We start from the raw sequence: 22915 nt of genomic DNA on the forward strand, positions 1-22915 counted from the left end.
TTTTTTTCCTTTTGACTCACAGAGGTTGGAGTAGTGGTATTTTCCTGTGGTGGTGCAAGAGGCTCCAGGAGGAGACAGAGGGGACTGGCTGCCAGTATCCTGAAGACCTCCTGTTGAATGGGACCTCAACCACTCCTTCCCTTCTTCATGAGATGTCTGCCTGGAGGAGGTAGGGTATCTGAAACCCACAAAACACACTTTAAACTCAAGGCAAGACATTACTTTTAAGTAATGAACTTCATTACTTAAAAGTTCAAGTGATGAAGACGTGTAAACTAATGAAGCTGCACAGTAGAAGGACGTGAGCAGATGGCATAAAAATATTAAAAACCATACCACACAGAAGTAGATGTGCATGCATCTACACACATGCAGTCATTTATGTATAATAACTATATATATTCACACACACACACTCTCTCTCTTTATACATAGACACACTACTCAGGCTTAAAGCTGCCAAACACACAGACTCTGCTGTTGATCTCCTCTCTCCCAAACTCGAAAGTAATTCAGCAGCAGAAGCCCCCCTTATCGCACACATGACAATCGGCCATATTTAATCCTCTGAGGATGATAATTGAGTTTGCACTCATCTCTTTTCAGCGGCTTCTTCCTTCCAACGCCCCCATTACTACGCTTGTCACATCTGACCCTGCTCTAGTCCTGCGTCTGTGCTCGCTATTCTCTCCAGCAGCAATTGGGCGTCTAAGATTGCACTGAGTGCTGTCAGACTGCAGCTGGAGTTGAAATGGAACAGACTGAAATATCCAAGGGTCAGTGTTTGAGTCGGTATACTTAGTGCTAATATAATCACAACCAATCCGCTTATTTACAGCGTATGACTAAAGGAGGCAAATCTATTAATCTAAGCTCCCCATGTAGAAAGTCTACAGTTTATAAAAGAGCTATTTGGCATGTTTAAGATGAAAACAGATTGCCATCGCCAATAAAAACGTTAAAGTGAACACTGCAGACCGCACTGAGGCAAAAAAGGCAAAGGCGTCGTGCGAGATCAGATGGTTTTAGGCTCCATATAGCACGAGCGTCAAATGCTCGAAAAATGAAAGAACACCCAGCATGCCCCATCCGACACCTCTCCAGCAGTACTCTATAATTGGCTGGAAAGGCTGTTCCCTGTATCAGTTGTGCCACTGTGATGACTAGGTCATGGTGCTTCAGTTTCCGTCCACTCAGTTACAGCTAAATTCAAAACATTCATTCTACACTCGCCTCAGCTAACAGAGCAAATGCTATCGGAAAGTTTAAGCCATTTTCGGAAGCAGAGAAAGAACTCGGTGGCTGCGTTTGCCACATTTCTAACTTTGCATGAGATGAGTGTAGGATTAGGATGAGCACAGAGAAGCAGACAAGCAGACAGATGGAAAAACACACTGCTCCCTCATCATCCCAGATAGCATTCATAGTATGTTAGAGATTTTTTTTTTTTTTGCATCAATTCAAAGAAGTCAAAATCTAATTTGAGCTCCAGAGTTTGTTACATAATTGCATGATAAACAGAAGGGAAAAAACGCTAAAAATTAGCTAGACTCAAATATGAGTTCCCTATATATTTAGTCAAATGTAAACAGACTGTATGTGAAAAGATGGACATAGTTTGTTGGGCTAAAGGAGGTTATCAAACGACATTATTCCTAAGCAGCGGGGTTGACTCCTCAAGATGAAAACAAGACTGTGGGAAAACAATGCTTGTGACCTCAATAAACATTTTCCTGGTGAGTTAGGCTCTGTAGTTTAAAGTCTTAATAAACACAACAGGATATTCATTTGTAAATTATGGATGATAAAGCAGGTCACGCTTTATTAGTGTCTCAAGGGAATTAACCATCCATTTAGGTGAGATTATGGTGGCGATGTTTGCTTTTTATCAACAGCCTTTGATCAGTGCTTGACTTAAGTGCTAATATAATCAGAACCAATCTGCTTGTATCACTAAAGGAGTCACACTGTAAATCTGCAGTTCATAAAAGAGCTATTAAACATACTTAGGATGTAAACAGATGGTGTAAACATAAATGTTTACGCTCATTTTTTTTTTATATCGACTCTCAGTTTTTATTTAATCTTCAAAAAGTTTTTATTGAGCAGTAGTTTTTTATTGACCCACATCCTTATCAAACCTGTGTACTTTATCATTATCACCTCAGCCTAATTATACATCATTCTGAACATGAACTGATGGAGGCAGGTTGATAAACTAGTTAATAATTTTTATCGATTCATTTATCTAATAATTTAAAGCAGGGATGTCCAACTCCAGGCCTCAAGGGTCGGTGTCCTGCAGGTTTTAGATATCACTCCGGGTCAACACACCTGAAGCAAATGATTCGTTCATCACCATTTAGCCATTTAGGTCATTTAGCCATTTAAATCAGCTGCTACCGCCTTTGAGGCCTGGAGTTGGACACCCCTGCTTTAAAGTAAATATTTTACTGTTTATTGATGACTTTTACCTGGGAATCACCGCTATGGATTGTGCAAATAATGACACATGAAAAACAACACGGAAAGCCTGACATTAGAATGCAGATGCATGTATGCATATGATCTACATGACTGAGTGAAAGAGGAACAGTTGAAAATCGAATGCGGCTGCAAATGTGTTGTACCTCAGTCCCTTTTTGGGAAGTGTGTTTCTGTCAAGTGGCATGCTGTTAAAACACAGAGGATGAGCAAATTAGATGAACACCTGCAAACATTTGTTTTGTGATACACAAGAAAAAGAACTGGTCACATTTTACAAACTTGACTTTTGACATACACAAAGATGCACACAATGGAAAATCCATTAAGACATTACTAATGCACCTCGGTGCAAAAGACTACGTGGATAAAACAGGCAGAGTTGAGATTGTTTCATTTTTGAGACAGCTGAACTAGTGAGGGAAAATAAATGTGTTTGCTGCTTCTATGCTCTATGATGTAATTCATGCAAAGTGTGTGGACAAAAAAAATGGAGAGGCCTTTATAGAGGCTACACGTAGGAATGGGTGTCAGAAATGATCTACTGTGGTATTTTTTCTGTCATGGCTTTGGACTGTGAAACTATCAGGACTGTTAAATGTCTTTAATGCTAATTGCTATCCTTATAGCACTTTGAGACAATAACTACTGATTGAACTGTTTTGTGCAGATATAGGTATTATTTATTTTTTTTCTGTAGTATCAAAACCATGCCAGAAAAAGAAACTTAAATTGAACCAAACTGTTTTGTGAATGAATGATTTCTTTCTGTTATTCATCTGTATTGTATGTCTACATCTTAGGATAGCGAGATAAACGTTTTGTCTCTGTTCTCAAATGAAACAATGAATACGATTCTTCCCAATCGTATTCCCTGTTACTCACCCCTCAGACAGGGTGGACTTGACACTGCCGGTTCGTGTAACCTTGGGCCCATGGTGGCCCAGCGGCATATCAATGGACTCAGAGCTGGTGTGCAGACTGGTCATGCTTTGGCAGCTCAGTGTGTCCTTGCTGCCAGCAGATGAGCTACAGGCAGGCCAGGGCCGAGCGTTGGAGGGCAGGGAGAGGCCAGAGGCTGGGCTGGAGGCCGGGGAGTCGGTGCACAGGTCTGGGGTTTTACCATACAGAGGGCTGCTGCCACCGCTCAGGCCGCCAGCGCTGCCCAGGCTCCCAGTGCCAGAGGAAGGCGAGTCCAGACTGGCTTGTCTCGCCAGTGTGCCGTGCGGGCTGCCCAGTATTGAGGGGCACTTGCCAGAGTCGGGCGTGCCAGGAGAGCTGGCCTTGCTGCTAGCTTTGGTACCAAACAATCTGAGGGCAGAGAGGTGGGTGCAATCATTTAGAAATGCTCAAAAGACAAGTGATGAGCATCTGCAAGATCCTTACTGGAAAATTTAAGGACTCTGGTATACTTTGGGTGTGACAAGTGCAGTGATCTCACTGGTCAAACATTACAAAGAAAACTACTACAATGGTCACAAGAAACCTATTTTAGGATAGTGGACAGCAGCTTCTATAAACATCCCCTTGCTTTGCTGTAGCAACAACTTTATATAACAGATAAAAAATATTAAGCACATTTTACAAAACATTTCTCCCTGGCAGCGAACTCGACCTCGGGTAGATGTGAACTCTCAGTGATTTACACTGACACATCTGCTTTCACAGCTTCGCCGTTTCAACCCCGTGACTTTAAATAACCTAATCTGTTAGGCCACTCAGCCCTGTTTGCCTTCTGCATATGCTCAGACAGCCTGCTACTCTGCTTGTGCCTGTCCCACTCTGTCACCGCAATCACACAATATATAGGTGACACACTCTGGGGGGGAAGAAAAAAAGCTATGACATGCAGATGAAACGTGTTGGCTTGACAAATTGGATGGGACGGATGTTTGGACGCGCCTGCCGAATGCATGCTTCTAATGAGTGAGGGACTGGTGTGCAGAGAAAGTCCTGTCTCTTGTCTGTTCTGATAAACACTGCTGGGTTGAATTTGCTGAATGAAAAGCCATCAGACCCTCATCTTCAGGGTAAAGATGTGTTGCATTTGCAGTGACTTATCAGCTACACCAGGGAGCAATCTATGTTATGGCACCCCTTAGCTACGCAGCCAAGTCTACTGACTCAATCAATACTTCCACGGAGGCAATCTAATATGATTTATTAAGTGTCTGATATTCATCTTGCACATCCAAACATATCTAAAATTGATAGAGATGGCATATATTTTAAGTGAAACTTTGACATTATGGATATCTTTTCTCTCCGTTATAGAAACCTGGGGAATAACCTGCAGTGGAAAAGCGTTACTAAACACCACGTATCATAATGGATTCAACTCGCCTAAATTCTGGAGAAGATACGGTGAAAAGATTCAGTCTTTCAAAAAAACTGCCCCAAATGTCCTTGCTGTAAAAGATGCTGCTTTTAACTAACAATCAGGGAATTGAAAAAGAAATGTGATGAAATGCTGGATTCACACAGAAACACAAAGTCAGGGACAAAGACAGAATGAGTGCAGTGTGTGTGTATGGTGTATCAGACCTGCGAAAGGTTGGAGAAGCGATATCGGGGTACTTGGAGCCTGGTTGCCTGAGGCCTGACTGGCCTGTTGAGGTGGAGGTGGGGCTAGACTTTGGGGAGGTGGATAGTCCTGCTGCTGGGTCTTGATCTGACACCGCCACTTTCTCCTTATCTGTCTGGTTGATGGTGATGGGACTAGAGCGTTCTGAGCCCACTTTTCCATCCCTGCGTTTAGTGCCTGTTTGTGTTGTTGCCCCACCGGCTGACTTGCCACTGACATTTGAGTCGATGCTGCTGGAGCTGGAGCGATGCCCGCTGCGCCCTGCGGCCACCCCACTGGAGGATTTAGCCGGCCTGGGTAAGGAGCGGTACTGCAGGGTCACTTTCGAGCCACTGCAGCTGAGCAGGATGCCATCATCCTGGGGCTGTGAGCCATCCAGACTGGTCTTCCGCACACCACTGATGCTTGCACCTTTGCTGATGGCAGCTGAAGATTTGGGCGTCTTGCCCAGAGTTGCTGAGCCACTGGCGAGTGTCGCACCACTGGAGGTAATTAGCGTGCCAGTGGCACCCTGGATCTTCTTGTAACCAAATGAGCCTGTGGTGGGTGGGCGTGTGATGCCAGAAGGGGGTTTCTTGCCTTCGTCCCCACTACTCCTGCCAGCATCTGAGGGTGAGCGCTGGATGCCAGATGAGCTCTTGGAAGGCACCTTACCCTTCTCTGAGGCTTTTGCATCATCGGTTTTGCCTGTCAAAGTACACAAATCCAAAAATATCACCAATCATCACATCATCCGTACTCGGAGTTTATCCTTTGGTGCCATAGAATCAACATATTGGTGCCCACAGCCAGAATCACAGCAATCGTTGCTCATGCTACAGCCAACCAAGTTATCTGAAGCACAACTCGCTGTGTGTACATTTAAGATTCAGTCATGTTCATCTTAAATCAACATTATTATTACGAATTCTTCTTCAGCATCACGTGAGCCCAATAAAGTCATTTTTGCTCTTTCTATAAAGATCACTTTCTGATGTCTGATGTGAAAAACATCCACTAGGAAACCACCTAGATACACAATCATTTTTAATGTTCTAATATTAATACCAGTAATACTCGGTCAATATATGTTGTAGATTAGGGTTTTTTTTTAATGGAGTCTCCTTTGTTCAAAAAGTCACATTTTAATTTTGTCCCAGTCTATAATCGCTTTGTATAATTGCTCTACTTCCAAAATCACTTCTAGACAAAGATGGCAGGCTTCCTCTCCTACCTGGTGTTTTCAGGGCAGCAGACGTCCCCTTGGTTCTGGGTGGTGTAATGCCCACCTGGGCTGTCATACCCCTCCTCCATGAGCCTGTTTGGGACATCTGGGCCAGCGCAGCTGCCTTCTGACTGGCGTCCTCATACTGGCCCTGGGTTTGGGAGGATGGGGAAGACGAGGTGGTCTTCCAGCGGGAAGAGCCACTGCTAGGATCCATGCTTGCATCCAGCTCCTCCTCTACCTTCTTCAGGTCTTCAGCTCCAGCCCAACTGCTGCTCACCTCCTGCTGCGCATGCTTGGATCTGCTTCCTTTCTGGGACTGTGGGGTTGTCATACAGAGAATCAGGGAGTGCACACAAACTGATAAATAGATGGGAGAATTCAGTAACATAACTGTAATGCTTCTGGGCTGCAGTTTATACCAGTAAGTCTTAAAAGCATTACCTGATCATCACTGCAGTTCCTTAACAATATTTATAAAGAATGCAAAAAAAATAAATGCAGTGACAGGAAATGATTGCATTTGATTGTTTTATATCTTGGTATGTCAACCCTGTGTTAAATGGAAGAAATCAAATAAGTCATAATGCTTTGGAAATTATATGCAATATTTAAACTATTGAAAGGTGACACACTAAAGCAATACAGTCAGCAAAGAGTCAGCAAAAAGAAGTAAGTCTCTGCACAAGCTGAGCAGCGTGGTTTATGTCTGCATGTGAAGTGTTAGCTATCTTTGGAATCTCCCACATCCAGATCTCTGCTTTTGAGGCGCATATGAACGCACCCACACAAACTCAAACACATAGCAGTGACAGCTAGCCTACCGGAACAGATGGTCAGTCTCCCTAGCAACAGTAGAGTCTCTTAAGAGCCCAGCCTGTTAGGTATTTCATGAGGGGCCAAGAATACTTGGCAGAATACGGTGAAAGTCTCTGAGGAGAACCGAGCACCGGCCCTCTGTCCACAGTTAATTCCTTGAGCACAAATATAGAAATCAAATTAAGAAAAATAGGAACTGTTCAAACTATAAAACTATACAGTCCTGCTCCCACTATAGCAAGTATGCATACTGCTGTGATTTGGTGCTATTGTTGCAATATTATCAAAGGAAATGTCAAATCACCATAAATCCTCAATCCCACATTGCCCCAATGCAACGCAACACCAAAAAAATTGAAACCCTCCATGCCTGCTTCTTTTACACACTCCACCGCCAGTTTATAATGGGAGATTATCCCAACGGTAACAAAGCAAGTCAAGTAAGCGTGTAAAATTGTTGGTGTGTGCCTTGATCAAGACATAACACAAAGTTGAAAGAAATGTGAAAGTTTAAATAACAAGATGTGACAAGACATGCAAAGTCGTGATTTTCAAGTTGGTCACGGCAGGAAATGTGTTTTAGTTTGGGAGATAATTACTGTGCAGCTAACACTGGTTACTCACAGCTGCTAATTGCTCTATCAGTATCATGACTGAGACTTGATGCTACATGCTCTGTGAGTGCGGCTTTGAACTAAACACTAATCCTACAATAACACCATGGTCACAATGGTAATATGCTTATCATTTATTACATTTAACTAAAAAACATGAGGAGGTATTAGCGCATATATTTCATGAGATTATGGGAGTGTAGATGACTTTGAGTGCATCCATCCATCTCATTTTTTCCTGCTTATCCAATTCATGGTCATGGGGGTTGATGGGGGGCTGGAGCCTATCCCAGCTGCCATAGGGTGAGAAGCAGGGTACACCCTGTGTGGGCTAACACAGAGAGACAGGCAAGCATTCACACTCACATTCACACCTATGGCCAATTTAGAATCACCAATTAACCTAAACTCCATTAACTTCATGTCTGTGGACTGTGGGAGGAAGTCGGAGAACCCACACACACACGGGGAGAACAGGCAAACTCCACACAGAAAGGTCCCAACCAGATGGTGGATTCAGACCCAGGACCAAGGCAATAGTGCTAACCACCACACCGCTTTCATTCTAATAACTAGATATTAGACAAATATCTAATATCATCAAAGAAACTAAAACTAACAATGAAAATAATAAAAACTGACCAAGGAAACAATCAAAACTGAAATTACAGTTATATGAAAATAAATGGGTAAAGCTAAAATAAACAGTTTAATGTGAAACTGTATAATAACTTTGATGCTTAGCAGATATAACATTAATCAAATTCATCCTGACCTGTGACCATTAATACTAAACACCCCAAGTCATACTATATGTAGCAACTTAGAATGGAGGTGAGCTTCCCTCCCTCCAGGACATCTACAGGAAGCGGTGCCTGAGGAAAGCGGGGAGGATCATCAAGGACTCCAGTCACTGCAGCAATAAACTGTTCAGACTACTTCCATCAGGAAGGAGGTTCTGCAGCATCCGGTCCTGAACCAGCAGACTGAGAGAAGCTTTTTCCATCAGGCCATCAGACTGCTGAACACTTCATAGACACCTCAGCTTCACTACTGGAACTTCAACATTATGCACTCCACACTGTTCATAAATGCCACTGTTTTGCACAATATCCAACTACAAACCTCTGTTTATTTTATATATTTATTTTATTTTACTCTATTTAATTTGTAAAATATGTATACACACACACACACACACAGAAAAACATATTTAGTTTACACATCCAGTAATGCATATACTGTTATATATTGTACATATATTTATTAGTCTCAGATTTAGCCATTCTTATATTTTGCTTGTTTTATGTTATTGTATTTTTGCACAACTCTGTTGCTTGTGAAGCTCGCACACAAGAATTTCACTCACATATACTGTACCAGTGTACCTGCACATGTGATGTGACGATAAAAGTGATTTGATTTGATAATATTTTTGCCACATAAATAAATGAAAATGAAGCATTATGACATATGGTGGTACTGATGTAAACATTAACATCTGCACCAGAATTTATGGTAATCTCTCTAATTAACAAATGAGTAATTTTGCCTGAACCTACAGAGGCAGAGACATGGAACAGAAGCCTAAAGTCATAGATGATGACGAGCCACGGACAACGTGTGGCTATCCCAGCTGTGAGCCTATTTGAGGCTATCGAATGGTTATTTTTTATGTGCTCACCTGCGCTCCTTTGCTTTTGCGCGATGAGCTGACACAGGAGTATGCGGGTGTGTTCAGATCATCAGTACTGATGTTGTCCAGCGTGTCACTTAGGCCGCTGCTCACTGAGCTGCTGTCATCCCAGCTACAACAGGAGAGAGAGAACGGACAAAGAAGAAGACAACAGTGAGGCCACAAGAAGAATGAAGGTGAATCTTTTAACCATCCACGATAGCAAATCATTTCCAGCCATCAAACCGCTGTGCTCCTTTAGTGTATAATTTGATATCATGAGTTTTTGAGACTTCCCAGTTTGTTTTCCCCACAAAATGACGTTTGTAATGTAATGTAAATGAATGTGTTTGCAAGCTCAAGCATTATTTGCTGCTATCAGACATAATTAATCACCTGCAGTAATAATACATTAGTTTGTATTTGCTTTCACTGAGCTCTTACACACATATATTCAGACAGGCAAACTGAGAGTCGGCCGGCACTATAGATGTGACAGCTCACAGACACATGTACAGTCCTGACAGTCCTCACACACAACAACTGGTTTACATGCCAACATATCGAGTCTCATCTGTGTGTGTGTTTGCCTTTGTGTGTTGGTCTGTGTGTGTTTCGATGACACGCCCGTAATTAGCATGACAAATCTAACCAAATAGCTCCGAGACTTTAATTTCTGAAAAAACAAATAAAGATGTACCGAAATGAGTGCTCGCACCACATCACCCTATAATATTCAAACAGACAACAATGTCAAGGGGCTTTGATATGTCACAAATGTTCATTTTGTTTAAAAAAATGATACAATCAGAATTAAAAACATAAAGAATGAAATTCTGGAAATGGAGAACCCAGATAGTAGGAGAGCTGGAGATGTGCAGACATGTGCAGAAGAAGCCCAGAGAAAACGATGGTGCTGTTGAGTCAAAAGCATAAGAGCTGTTATGCTTAAAACATGCATATAACTTGACTTTTGTTCCTTTTAATTGTGTTTTTAGGCATGATAATAAAGAGAGAAACCTACTCTACTCCTGTTTCCCAAACCAAGGTGTACAAAAACACGGTGGCTGAGTGTAGGCACTAAATATTAATCGGTGGTGTATATTCACTTGACACCTGTAATGAATTTAGCGGTGAGCAGACACCTAGCAACCCAGTTGTCCATTGGTGCAATGCAAAATTGATTTGGTCTTCTGACAGATTTCAAATGAGCAACATTTATCTTCACAGCCCAAATCTGACCCCTGACTCATAATGTCTGCAGGAAACTTTAGATGAAACAATCTGTAATGAGATCGACATTTCTAGAAATTTAGGCTGGAAAAAAACCTGCCCCATGTAAAAAGAAATATTTCTATAAAAAAAGCACAAAAGCAAACATCAAAAGCCAGTTTCTTATTCTGTCACTCTAATTTTTTATTCTGAGATTTCATTTTCCTTCAACTCAAAGCCATTATTGGAAAAACGTCTCAGAGATGGAGGAATAAAGCACAGCAGAAGCTTGTCGCACAAAAAATAAATGGTGTCCCAGCTGTCAGTCTGAGCTTTTCAGTCGTGTATCTCCAGCTTTAGAGGAGCTATTCAACAAAAAAGCTGCTGCTGTTGAGCACAGAGAGCGAGCTTCTAATATCAAACACGAGTCAAACCAAGTGTTGCACTCAGTGTGTTTCTGCACATGCCAGACTTTTACAAACAAAGCTCGATCAATGGCAGTGAAACATGCCTGCTTTAATCTTTTCCTCTTAAGCTGATACTGCGGCTTACCTTTCACTGGATGAGTGTCCAGGGTAACTGTACAGGTTTGTTCTGGTTTTAAGATGCATTTAAAATTTTGGTGGTGACAGGCTGCCAGGTCACCTTCATGATCTGATTTAAAGTTACCCCTTTGCTCAGCACAGCTTGTCTCACAAACTACAAAAGTGACAGGGGGCGTCATGCCGCACACTGCTGCTTCCTGTGAGACCAGCCTTCCTCAGCGTGACAGACAACAGGGGCAGATGGAGTCTAACTTAAACCTCCAAATGAACTTGGGAGCCCTCCAAAATAAAACCCCCGCCAAAAAAAACATTTTTGTTAGCAGAAACACAGAAAGCTGTCTTTTATGTCTAATTAAACTTAAAATTATTGATATGAAAAGCTGAACATTAAATTCTCAGAGGAAGACCTATTTTTAAGACAGGATAAGCAGAGATCAAAGACAGATGGCTTTGCACACCAAAAATCATTCAAGCTTCTTTTTAAACTTCTCTGTTTACACACTGTTAGCAATTTCCTCCAAACCGAGATTAACTGGACTCGATAAATCAAGTGCTGAGCAGTTACAAAATACAAACGAGGGAATGGTGAAACAGCAGTGGGAAACTCTATCATCATAATAAGTAAGCAAAGGCAGATGGCAGTGAAAAGGCTCACTGACTTCAAAATAAGACTTATTTTGCACTGGTCCCCTGGTAACAACAGATTGCCCTTTCATTCTTTGGTGGCCTCTCTAATGTAATATTGAAAATCATCTTTGTGAGGAATTTTTCTGAACGGTCGGGGAACGACTGAATGACTTTTTACATAATTAACTCTGAATCACGCTGAATTATTGCTGCATGCATAACTACAAAATGCAGATGTTCAATATCTTTATCATCCACTTCTTTAAAAATCCATCTTCAACCAATTTATGTTAAACAGTATAATGAGCAATGGCAGCATCTTTCTTTAGTGAGACAGTGTTGCTAATGTTGGTGCTATATTTGTAGGAAAATAGAGAATTCTTGGAATAAACAAGATGATATTTTGGGATTCTAATCACACAAAATATACTGAACAAAACAAAGGAAAATAAGTTCCAGATATCTCAGCACAAATTCAGGTAACAGCTGAGCACCGGTATTGATCAGCTCCCCCATAGAGCTCAGAGAAGACTCCTATTACTGGAGCTTCAGTGTTAGTTGAGCTCAGTGAACAGTAATGGATTACTGGTCTTGGTTTGTGTGATTTGGCTGGGGACTGCTGCAGAGCAGCATCCACGCTCAGTGGAACTTCCTGGAATAAAGTGTTGATAATACAAAAAGAAAACAACAATACATTCTCCTCCTCCGCTTTAGAGCCTGACTGTAAGGGGCTGAATATTTTATCAGGATGACTCCCTGAAACTGGCAGAACTCTGACTAACCAAGCTCCTCCTCTCAGACTTGCACGTCACAGCATCTCCTACTGGAGAGAGTGGTATCCTTAAAAATGGCACAGACGAACTCAGTAACCCAACAGCAGGAGGCAGGCGGGTCGGACTTCTGTGTCATAGCTTCTTAAATTAGCAATAAGTCACAAGAACAGACTACTTGAGTGGAGATACTGGCTTCTCTCCCTTGTTTCAAAAGCAAGGCAGTAAAATGAGAAGATGGTGTGAATCGAGTCATAGTGTGAAAACATGCGACTTCCCTCGTGATGCTGTGACGTCTCCAGCTGTAATGCCCTACATAGTGCAACTTGTTATAAGTCAGTATAGGACAAATTCAGTGGTATCGAGCTGTAAGGTAACTAGTGCTATAAAAAGGTTTGGCCCATTTTACGTCCCCGGGACCTGCTGGGGAATTCTCAGCATGGAAAATACACAAAAAGGATGTTAACAAGGCACCTGCTGACCCAAAAGGAGCTTGAGTAAAAAGTGCTCATGAGCTAAAGACAGCTACCTGCTGGACTGATGTTTTTATTTCACTGCAGATTCTACTGCAAATCTTTGATTTTCGCAAGGTGCCTCCATGCTGTGAATGCATTGAAGGGCTCCATTCAACCATGCAAACATCATCTCATGCAATATTCAATACAGCTGGTCTTGTTCCTTCCACAGCCCAGAGGAGAAATGCTATTAGCGACGTGAGCAAAGCTAGCACTCGGGATAACACTTTATCTTGGTGATAAGCGTGATTTTGATGAGTACTTTAACAAATATTTGGAGGCGGTAGTACTGAAAAGTCTTAAATAGGTATCGTACAGATGAAAGAATGTAACATTTCCTCAGAGGACCTCTTATGTAACAAATCAGGAAAGAAAAACACGCAAGTGGCCTCTGAAGAGAAGAAATCCAGTTCCTTTTGTCACATTGAACACATTTAAGTGTGTTCACTTTTATGTTTTCAGCTAAAAGAAAGATTTGTCAAAAGAAAAAAACAATAGTAAGACAGTCATTTAAATGACAGGGATAAACAGGAAATTGAAGTGACATGAACACAACGATTACCTCAGACGACCAAACAATAAAAAACATTCAGAGATAATAATCAAACCTGATGAGCAGCATTTTAATTTAGTCTAAAACAGTGGAGTGGATTGTCTTTGAAACAGTAAATACCTCTTAGGACAAATGTAGAGACTTAAATAATGTAAATGGAAAGCACTCATTTGCATAGAGACTAATCCAAATTAATGCCACTGAGCTCCTGCAGTAAGACTTAAAAAAAAAACATTAAGAAATGCAAGTCATAGACTTGAAATGATTTGCAAGCAATAGGCTCATTTTCTCCTCGGATGGAGTTCTCACAGAGCCGAGCTATCAGAGCAAACTGTACAATATGACGGCGCTCAAAACACACAAGACAGTGTTCACAGGTACGAAACAGAGCTTAGGTATAGAGCAGTTTCCAGCTTTGCCATCAACTTACCTCCCATGGGTTGGGTGCTGTCTGTTGTTTTATCAAAGAAGAGTTCTACTTTGTTCAATACCACGCCTACACTACCAAGAGGCAAAACCCCACCTGGCAGAGAAGCTAGGAGCTGTGGCTCGACTGGGAGTCAAGAGAGGAAATGGAAACAAGAGAGAGAGAGAGAGGAGCAAAGGAGTCACTCAGTCTTCCACTTTTACCCACTGCTACTGCCAGCTCCCCCTCCTCTCTCTTCGTCTCCCCTCCCAACCAGGATGGGCCTGTCAGCCAAGGAGTGCCAGGAAGACATGTCGTCAGCAGGGGGTTACTAAGGGTTAATTAAATGAGGATGACAATGCAGAATAGAGTCAAATCAAAGAGGAAGGTCTTTGCTGGAGAGCAGAATTTATTCTGTCTTTGGTAAAAGCCTCTGACTGGAAGTGACCTCATGAATAATGCGTGAGATGCTCAGCAATGACTGTCCACGCAGCGTTGTGTTGGGATATAATTAGACAGATTCACGACTCCCCTCTTTGATTCTTAGGCAAAAAAACTATAGAGCTTATTTCTTTTCACCAGTGAACTTCCATTCACGTTCAATGCTAATGCTATACATCCCATTTGGTCTTTTAATTTTAACCGAAGATTGGTCTCTGATGGCAGAAATGTACTTTATCAGGGAGAAGTAAAAGTGAACTGGATGCTGGTTGCTGTGTTGGGAAAGAGAAGTCAAGCAGCATTTACTTAAAATAAGAAATGTCCCAGAAAAAAAGCAAACAAACTTAACAATCAGACCCAGCACTGACTGTGGAATCCAATTCACCTCGACACAACTCAATTAAAGGAAGGAGCAGGGTGACCTTGGAAGGATGGGCTGGAAATATGTCTGCAGGACAACAGCAGTGCCTGGCCTGGCTGGTTAATGCGTCCAGACGTCCTACTGCAATGCAGTCAAAGACAACAACAAAGTCTTTAGCTGTTCAGCACTGTGGGGTTTACAGCAGGCTAATACATCCCAGCAGGGGTTTGTTCAAGTCTATGACAAGCTGCTGGCAAATGCAAACAAATAAGCCACAGTTGGTCCAACTACCAGCCTCCTCCTCCTCCACTGGCCTGAAGCTGGAAACTTCACTAAAATATGATTTATACAAACAAATACAGTACGTCATGTGACGGTAAGTCAGCAGCATTTTTGTATTTTCTGAAGAAAATGTGAGCAATAAACTGCAATAGCATACTGTTAAGAAATGTTTGGGTTTTGGACTGACACTAGACAAAACACGCCAACTAAAACACATCACCTCAGTTCATTGGAAACACCCCAGACCAAATAATCAGTCAAATTACACTAATAATAATCAAGAGCATCATGGGAGACCTCCAAAGTCTGCTCCTCATCTCTTCTGTAGGATGACATTAGAGGCTCATTTAACAGCTCCGTGCATAATCTATGATGCTGGTTTGCTTAGGTACCAGGATGATAAATTTAGCCATGTGAGGATTTGATTGGATAAAATGGAGGAGTCCATCTGTGAGGAGAAAAAAGGGACATCAGACTTACTGCCAGATTCAGAGCAGGTGGTGAGGGATCTTAATCTCTACATCAACAATGGGTGAGCATCCAGTCTCTCAGATGCCTTACTCTCAGCCCTCGACTTCTGCACCGTGCAGCACAGATTACATCACTATAAATTTAACATATTTCTTTAGTTTGTAAATATCACTCAACTTCCAAATAGGGAGGCATCAGAAGCTTATTCACCATCCAGCACAAGTAACAGGAACTGTTTCTTTTTTCTGCAGGCTAGCAGTCAGGTTGCTAGCACAAGGAAACACACAATGGATGAAGATATACCAAAAGTTCAATTTCATTCCAGAAATCCCATTAAAATGTGGCTGTTACTGAATTATTCTGTATGCGTGAAGCTTAGCAGCACTTTAGAAACCTGTGTATCTTTACTGTTTAAGGGTGAGGTTTTAATTATAAATTATAATGTGGATTAAAGTAATTCTTATGATTTTCAGCATACGTAACCTTTAACATTATTTGTAGGCGGGGACCCTAACATCTGAACCTATTTCTTTTTTTAAGATCCTATTCACTCAATATTTAAAAGTGCCCTGAAAAATATATGGGACCCTCAGATTTAATTGTATTTATTATTAAACACAGAAAGTTCAGAAATCAAGGGGAGAAGCAGCTCGACTGTCAGGACTTCAGGCTTCGTCTATAAAAATAATGCTGTTAAAAATATACTATGTATGGTTTTACTGCAAATGACCAAACTGTATGTTGTGTAACGACAGTCCACCTATTTTGACTGACTGTAGGTGGAGATGCTGCGTCTGTACCAACGTTGACACCAAACCTAGTTTTGAGAATGACGCATGGATATTTCAGAAATGTTATTTTCTGAGCTGTACTGTGGGAAATGAAGGCATCAACAAAAGAGTAATGCCACCTAGTACTCATTACAACGACATTGAACTCACACAGCAAATAAAAGCAAGGAAAAAAAGGTTTTAAATGAGCCCTAGAAGCAGCAGGGCACCGGTGGGTCACACAGCCACCGTCTGCCTCTGCTCTGTCTGACAGGTGACTTGGCAAACCAAACCTAGCATCCTCTGCACTTCTGGAACAGAAAATCCTTTGTATTCCTGGGATTACAGCAGTAAAACTTGATAGACAGTGGCAGCACAGTGTCAGCTCTCCAAAGCCCCTCAGCTGAGGTTTGCATCTGACCAGCTCTGATCTCTGCGCTTCACCAGAATAAACAATCAGCCGCTGACACCCAATCGTGTGGAGACAGACTTGACATGGTTTGCCACAATTAAGGACTAAAAACGTAACTAGTTAGTACAACAGTCACCCGTCTGTCAGCGTTTTATTTAGATATTTAGATTTGTTGATTTTCTTCTCCATCAGATGGTTAAAAACAGAATTATGTATTGAATCTGGAGTCTGATGATACCTAATTTGGGACACAAACAGTAATAGGTTTAAAGGCTTTGTAAATGCTGTTTTGCTGTAATTATACCGCAACACTCGTCATTTAACAAGATTACGATTTCATAATCCACAACAGAGTCAGGCTCCATGGCAGTAAAGTGAATTAACAATGACAGCAGCTTTGTTGATTCTTATCTTCACTAACTCATTGTCAGATGATGAATGGAGTCATACGCTTGGAAATATTTAGCCAAATGAATTGATGAATCTGAGGCAAATGCCCCTGTGGTCTATTCATCCTAAAATCTATCCAACATTACCTTGTAATCCACCTATTTACAGCAGACCGACTGTTGAACAAATCTGGGTTGGCCGAAAAGTCTAAACTCAAAAATGTAATTAAACATTTCTTAAATCGATCCTCTTAAACAACACGAGAAAGGAAAGAATAAATCTGATGCTGTCACTTCAAGTTCTGTTTTTTCTTTTTTAGTTTCATCACAAATCTCCTCTGAAAAACATGCAGACAATTTAGTGTTTTGAAATAAATTCCCAATCCAAGTAAACTCTCAGTAGAACATGGTCCGCCTCAACAGTCAAATAAGCTGCTTCTCTTTTGTAAACATGGCACTTTAACTAGAGAAACTTATTCAATTAAAAGTTTTAAAATCAGCAGAGCGTTAACACTCAAAACACATTTGGACCTTTGCTGGTAATGGATGAAATTTCTTTCTTTCTAATGCAGCTCTAAATCACTGTACAGTTAAGATCAATGGCTCTCCTTCCTTTTTTCTTCCTGAGTTGTATTACATCTATTCAAACATGTGGGTTACGGTACAGCTGGACACACACAAATAAGCATTTAAGGAACCCCTACATGGAGTCTCTATTATTGGTGTTGAATGTCACAGGAACCTCACACTGTCATCATAAAATTAGTTATCAACACAGCCTGTGAATGCCTGGTTACCACACAGAATCCAAAAACTGTCCTTATCTGTGACATCTTCTGAGCGTACGTAACACACTGTTACAGGACATGATTCTCTCATGCCACTTCATGTCAGTGTAATGTGAGTCAGCACTGTGTCGTCACAGTTTTTCATAAGTCAAATCACTCAGACCTAAGATCACTAAAAGTCTAGAAAAACTGCATGAGCAGAAAGTAAGAAAGTGCATACACCAGACCCTGAGAGAAGAAAAAGTAAAGGAAATAAAGGATTCATGATTGCATGTTAACTATCCCCTCCTAAATTGATCACTAGGGGTGCAACAATACACAAAATTCACGGTTCGGTTCGATACTTTGGTGTCACGGTTCGATATTTTTTCGATACAAAAAATGTTCATGCCTTTTTAATTTGTCATTTATTAAAATTATAAATATATATTTTAACTCAAAAGTACAGTTTTTAAATTTAATGTTGCTGAAACAACAAAATAATTAAAAAAAAAATCTATCTGATGGAGAAATCCCTCATCTTTGGAAAAGAGAGTTTATTACAGAGAAATGGCTCTTTCCAAAATAAAAGCTATACTATACGCTTCTTCTGGGCTATATTCTCAGCAGCATATTAAACATATCAGGTCCCCATAAGGAGAATCATGTGCTAACGGCTGTCTAAATGACTCGGGTAAAGTTTGCAGCATGCGTGCTTGTTTTTGTCTGTTTCCACTTGTCTTTGCACTAGGATGATGTCGGAGTAAATGTGCAGTCATATTCGTTGTGTTCCCACTAGTGCTGTCAGCGTTAATCTCGTTGAAATGACGTTAACGCCACAACACGGCAAATCCCGGTTAACGAGCTACCGGATCGCCCCGTGCGTGGGGCTGGACGGCATCAACACGTTAACGAGCTAACTGCGCTAACGCAGTAGTTCCCACTCATGTAATTGAGCATTGCTGGCACATCCAACATACTGTTTTACTTTTGTCCATGACGCGCTTACCTTCAGGGTCATACTTCACATGAAAACCAAAATAGTTCCAAACGCCAGATCTGAATGAGGGTGGGGGAGGTTCAATTTGCCATGTTGCAAGGAGAGCTTAACTTCTGTCTGCTAGCTTGCCCTGCGCTCAGTGAATCTGCGTTTGACTACTCCGCCTAGGCTGCACTGTCGAGCGTAGATCCACTGAGCGCTCGACACAGACAGCATCGTCAGAAGGAAAGTTGATAAAATAAATTAAAAAAATTGTATTGTTCGATACATATGCGTACCGAACCGAAAGCACTGTATCGAACGGTTCAATATCAATACGAATATCGTTGCACCCCTATTGATCACATAATTTACTTATGATGGACAGACATCAATCGCAATACACACCAGAGCTCAGCATCATCTGATGCAAAACTATTTTGTCAAATTATACCATGGGAAAGGGTAATAATAGCTCATAAATCATTTTTTGCTTTTGCTCTTATGTCTGATGAAGAATAAGACCAAAAGGGCAGGTGACTGAATCAGCCACTCCCCCCCCAGCCTTAATCACTTTCAGTCCCAGGCAGGTATGGATGCTCAGATGACCCAGATGAACTGAAGCAGAACTTGACCATATGGGACGTGTCATCAATGAGAGAAATAGACAGGGCAAGCCTGACCTCACTCAGTAATATCCCCTCATCCTTGTCACCCACAAGTCCACGCTGATGAGGCCAGGTGGATAGTTCAGCTCCGTATGGAACCAGGGGCATCTCCAGTGCGTCCCTGCTGCCACTTAACTAACCAAAAGATGAACCCCTGTGCACGCTAATTGTCTTCAATCAAGTTGAAACATTTCTATATTTAAATATCGTATTAATTAGTAATGGCAGGAACATACTTTCTTAAAGGGCCTAACGCCTCTAAGAGGTATCAGCACATTTAAATTCTAATACACGACTGAACATTTATAGGATAGTGAGGGTTTAGCAGGAGTATATTTAATCAGGCCTATCTTTATGCTATGGTGCTTTCACATTAATTGTAGTTATAGCCAGGGGTTGAAACTGATTTAGCATTTTCAGTTGAGGAGTAACCAAATCTGATAAGCAGTTTTACAAGTAAGAGTTAACTTCCATGTGCTGCAGCATGGAGTTGTCAGTGATGGCATGGATATGCTTGGTGGTCTTTCACGTGAACATCGTGCACATTTTCTGCACCCATACGACAGAATACATGAAAGACATTGAGGTCAATCCATCAAACGATGTCCACGTGGATATAAAACAGGAAACGTGATATTCAAATAAATTCTGAAACCTTTTCACTGGATAAGATTGGAATGATGTTCTATGTTTGATCAGTTTAATCGGTTTTCTCTGGAATTAAGAATTTACTAACGGTTTGCTAAATTAATTCAGGTATAAATGTATTTGGTTAATTAGTGACCAGGCTTAATGTCTATTTGGTACAATTCTCGTCAGTAATTGGAAAAGAGAGCTTTTCATCTAGTGATTTTTACCTATTAGAATTGTTGTTTAAACATGTTCTTTTTTGTTTAAGTCTCAGTGAAATGAAAATACATTTTTTAAAGTGCTGGATACTTTCTTCTTTTATCTCGTGCTATAGGCTATGCTATATACAGTAGCATAGGCCTATTCAGACCTAGTTTTATTCTTGAGATCATTCTCCTCCTGCTGGTCTAACAGCACAGGTATACAAGGAGGCTAACAGCTAGTCTTCTCCAGCATCATTGCACTAGTTCAACAACCAAATCTGCAGGAAATTAATATCCTTTTTTATCCATGTTTAAACTGAAATATCATTATGAAACATTATGCCTTTGGACCACTTTTCTAAGGGTAATCAATCATCATACTATAAAGATTTTATGTATGTGTGTTCCTTATTTCCCCCTAGATGAGAAGACCGATCTTGATCAAAGTTTGCATAAGGAAAATTCAATATCTAAATCACATATCACACATATTTTATACGAATTCCACAATCACATATATTTGCACATTTGACAGATCAGCTGAGTACACATTGGAAGATCAAATACACATATTTGACTGTGAGGAAAAGTGGAACCCAGAAACAGTTTTGAGATGCAGTTAGGAGGTGAGGGGTCAGTTCAGGGTAAGACTTATGGGATGTGTGTGGGTAAGCAATAGTGTGTGTATATAAAGAAAGACGTGTACATGTATGCTGGTTTATATGTGTTGGGAATAGGGATGGGTATCGTTTAGGTTTTATCCGATACCGGTGCCAAACCGGTACTTTTGAAACGGTGCCGGTGCTTAAACGGTGCTCAAACCGGTGCTTAAAGAATTGAGAACACAAAATTGGTCCAAAAACCTCTCATGTTCAGCTGTTTTTTTGTAAAAAGATAACAATGTTAGCCTTTTCTGCAGCTATGGGGCATATATGGCATCACTCTTGGCTGGAAGCAGTGCTTAATCAATGGAGAAAACACAAACTTTGTCCAAAAACCTCTCATGTTTAACTGTTTTCCACTTTTTCTTTGGTCATTTTAGCCTTTTTGTCCAGGGTGAAGGGAGTATCTGCCATCAAACAAGAAGACAGCCGCATGTAGCTATGATGATGTTTGCTAGTTCACCTTACATGCATTAATGTAATAACGTGGTTAGCCTACTCAACGTAAATTACACACGAACAACATTAAGCTACTCACGCAGAGAAGAACGGCTGCTGCTGCATCATCATCCTCATCATTTCTGCTACACTGGCAGGGCTAGGGGCCAGGACTCTCCTCTTCGGGTTTTTGGGGGATGTTGCTAACTCCGGGGCGATAACAGGCAACCCACAAGCAATAGATGTGCTCGGTGTGAGGTCTCGCAGCAAGCTATCAAATACGGCGCATTTCTCAGCTTTAAAGAAAACACTATGCGTCGCCAGGTGTTTCATCAGATTTGAGGTGTTACCTCCTTTGACAGTATCACAGTATCAGCTTAAAGCACTTGTTACAGCTGCTGAGTTTGCATCTTTTGCTGTGAAGTACAGCCAGACTTTGACCGCTTCGCCTTGGACATTTTTAATCTGTAGCTCTGCTCTAAAAGAACGTACGTACCTGGACCCGCCTACTATCCTCGGAAACGTAAAATGATTGGCTAGAATCTAAAGTGTATCACAGCTCAGGAAAAAAATAAAGCACCGAAATGTGCGCTGCTTTTCGGTCTGGTTACTACCGTTTATGTCAGAACCGGTGCCATCATGGCACCGGATACCGGTACCCACCCGTAGTTGGGAACATAGATAAGACGAGGTACCAGGATTCAATGGTACTCCAAAAGTCAGGAATGTCATGTCCATCTTGCATTTGGCAGCATGTGCTTCCTGAAGTTCCACACAGAAAATTTATTATTGCCATACACACACACACACACACACACACACACACACACACTTATATCAATGCCAAAGAATAGGAAACAGGAGGAAAACGGAGCGTCCAAAAACAGGGAAACTTTCCCTCGAGCATCTTTGAATGAAGAGATGGCTAATTAGAGTCTGGTTGTGTGGGCCACAATTTGCCCATTTTTGAGAGGAAATATATCTGTATGCAAGCATCTGCACAAGTGAGGGCACATTTGCATGAACATACACACGAGCCAGGCATAGTCGGGTACTTAAATCAGTGATAAAGCATGTCCCAATTATCACAGTTTGTTAAGTTTAGCCTGTGTGCACTGAGGTGGAAATACTGAAAAGGACAAATGTCTGAAAAACTGACAGTTGCCAGAAGACTTTAGAAAGCTTAGATAGCAGAAACTTTGAGACGCTCCAGTTTCAGGTGCAATACAAATATATTCTTCCTAAGCGGCGCCCCTGGAAGAGATGAATGAGAGAAACTTATATAATGACTGCGTTTGTCATTGGTGGTAAAAAAAACCTTCTCCTCTAAATCTCTTCACTGCTTACGACAGCAAAGACAAGTAGAGCGGCTTCTCTGCGACTGTCACTGCTACGCGGAGTGACAGGCCGAATCCTGCTGCTCAGCAGCACACA

The 22915-nt window shown here is 41.3% G+C and overlaps 1 protein-coding gene across 5 annotated transcripts in view; it reads right to left on the reverse strand.

The window, feature by feature from the left end:
- nav3 (neuron navigator 3) overlaps nucleotides 1-22915 on the reverse strand; it is a 330018-nt gene that overhangs the window by 32288 nt on the left and 274815 nt on the right. For all 5 annotated transcript variants that reach the window (XM_087830961.1, XM_087830960.1, XM_087830959.1 and 2 more), the window contains 6 exons: nucleotides 9390-9513; nucleotides 6282-6591; nucleotides 5029-5755; nucleotides 3370-3795; nucleotides 2631-2672; nucleotides 21-178 (listed from right to left, as the gene is read on the reverse strand). In XM_087830961.1, coding sequence (XP_087687087.1) covers nucleotides 21-178; nucleotides 2631-2672; nucleotides 3370-3795; nucleotides 5029-5755; nucleotides 6282-6591; nucleotides 9390-9513 — 1787 coding nt within the window. The remainder of the gene's footprint in view (nucleotides 1-20; nucleotides 179-2630; nucleotides 2673-3369; nucleotides 3796-5028; nucleotides 5756-6281; nucleotides 6592-9389; nucleotides 9514-22915) is intronic.

This window comes from Neolamprologus brichardi, chromosome 17, assembly GCF_056152115.1.
Source record: "Neolamprologus brichardi isolate AB-2024 chromosome 17, ASM5615211v1, whole genome shotgun sequence".
NCBI lineage: Eukaryota > Metazoa > Chordata > Actinopteri > Cichliformes > Cichlidae > Neolamprologus > Neolamprologus brichardi.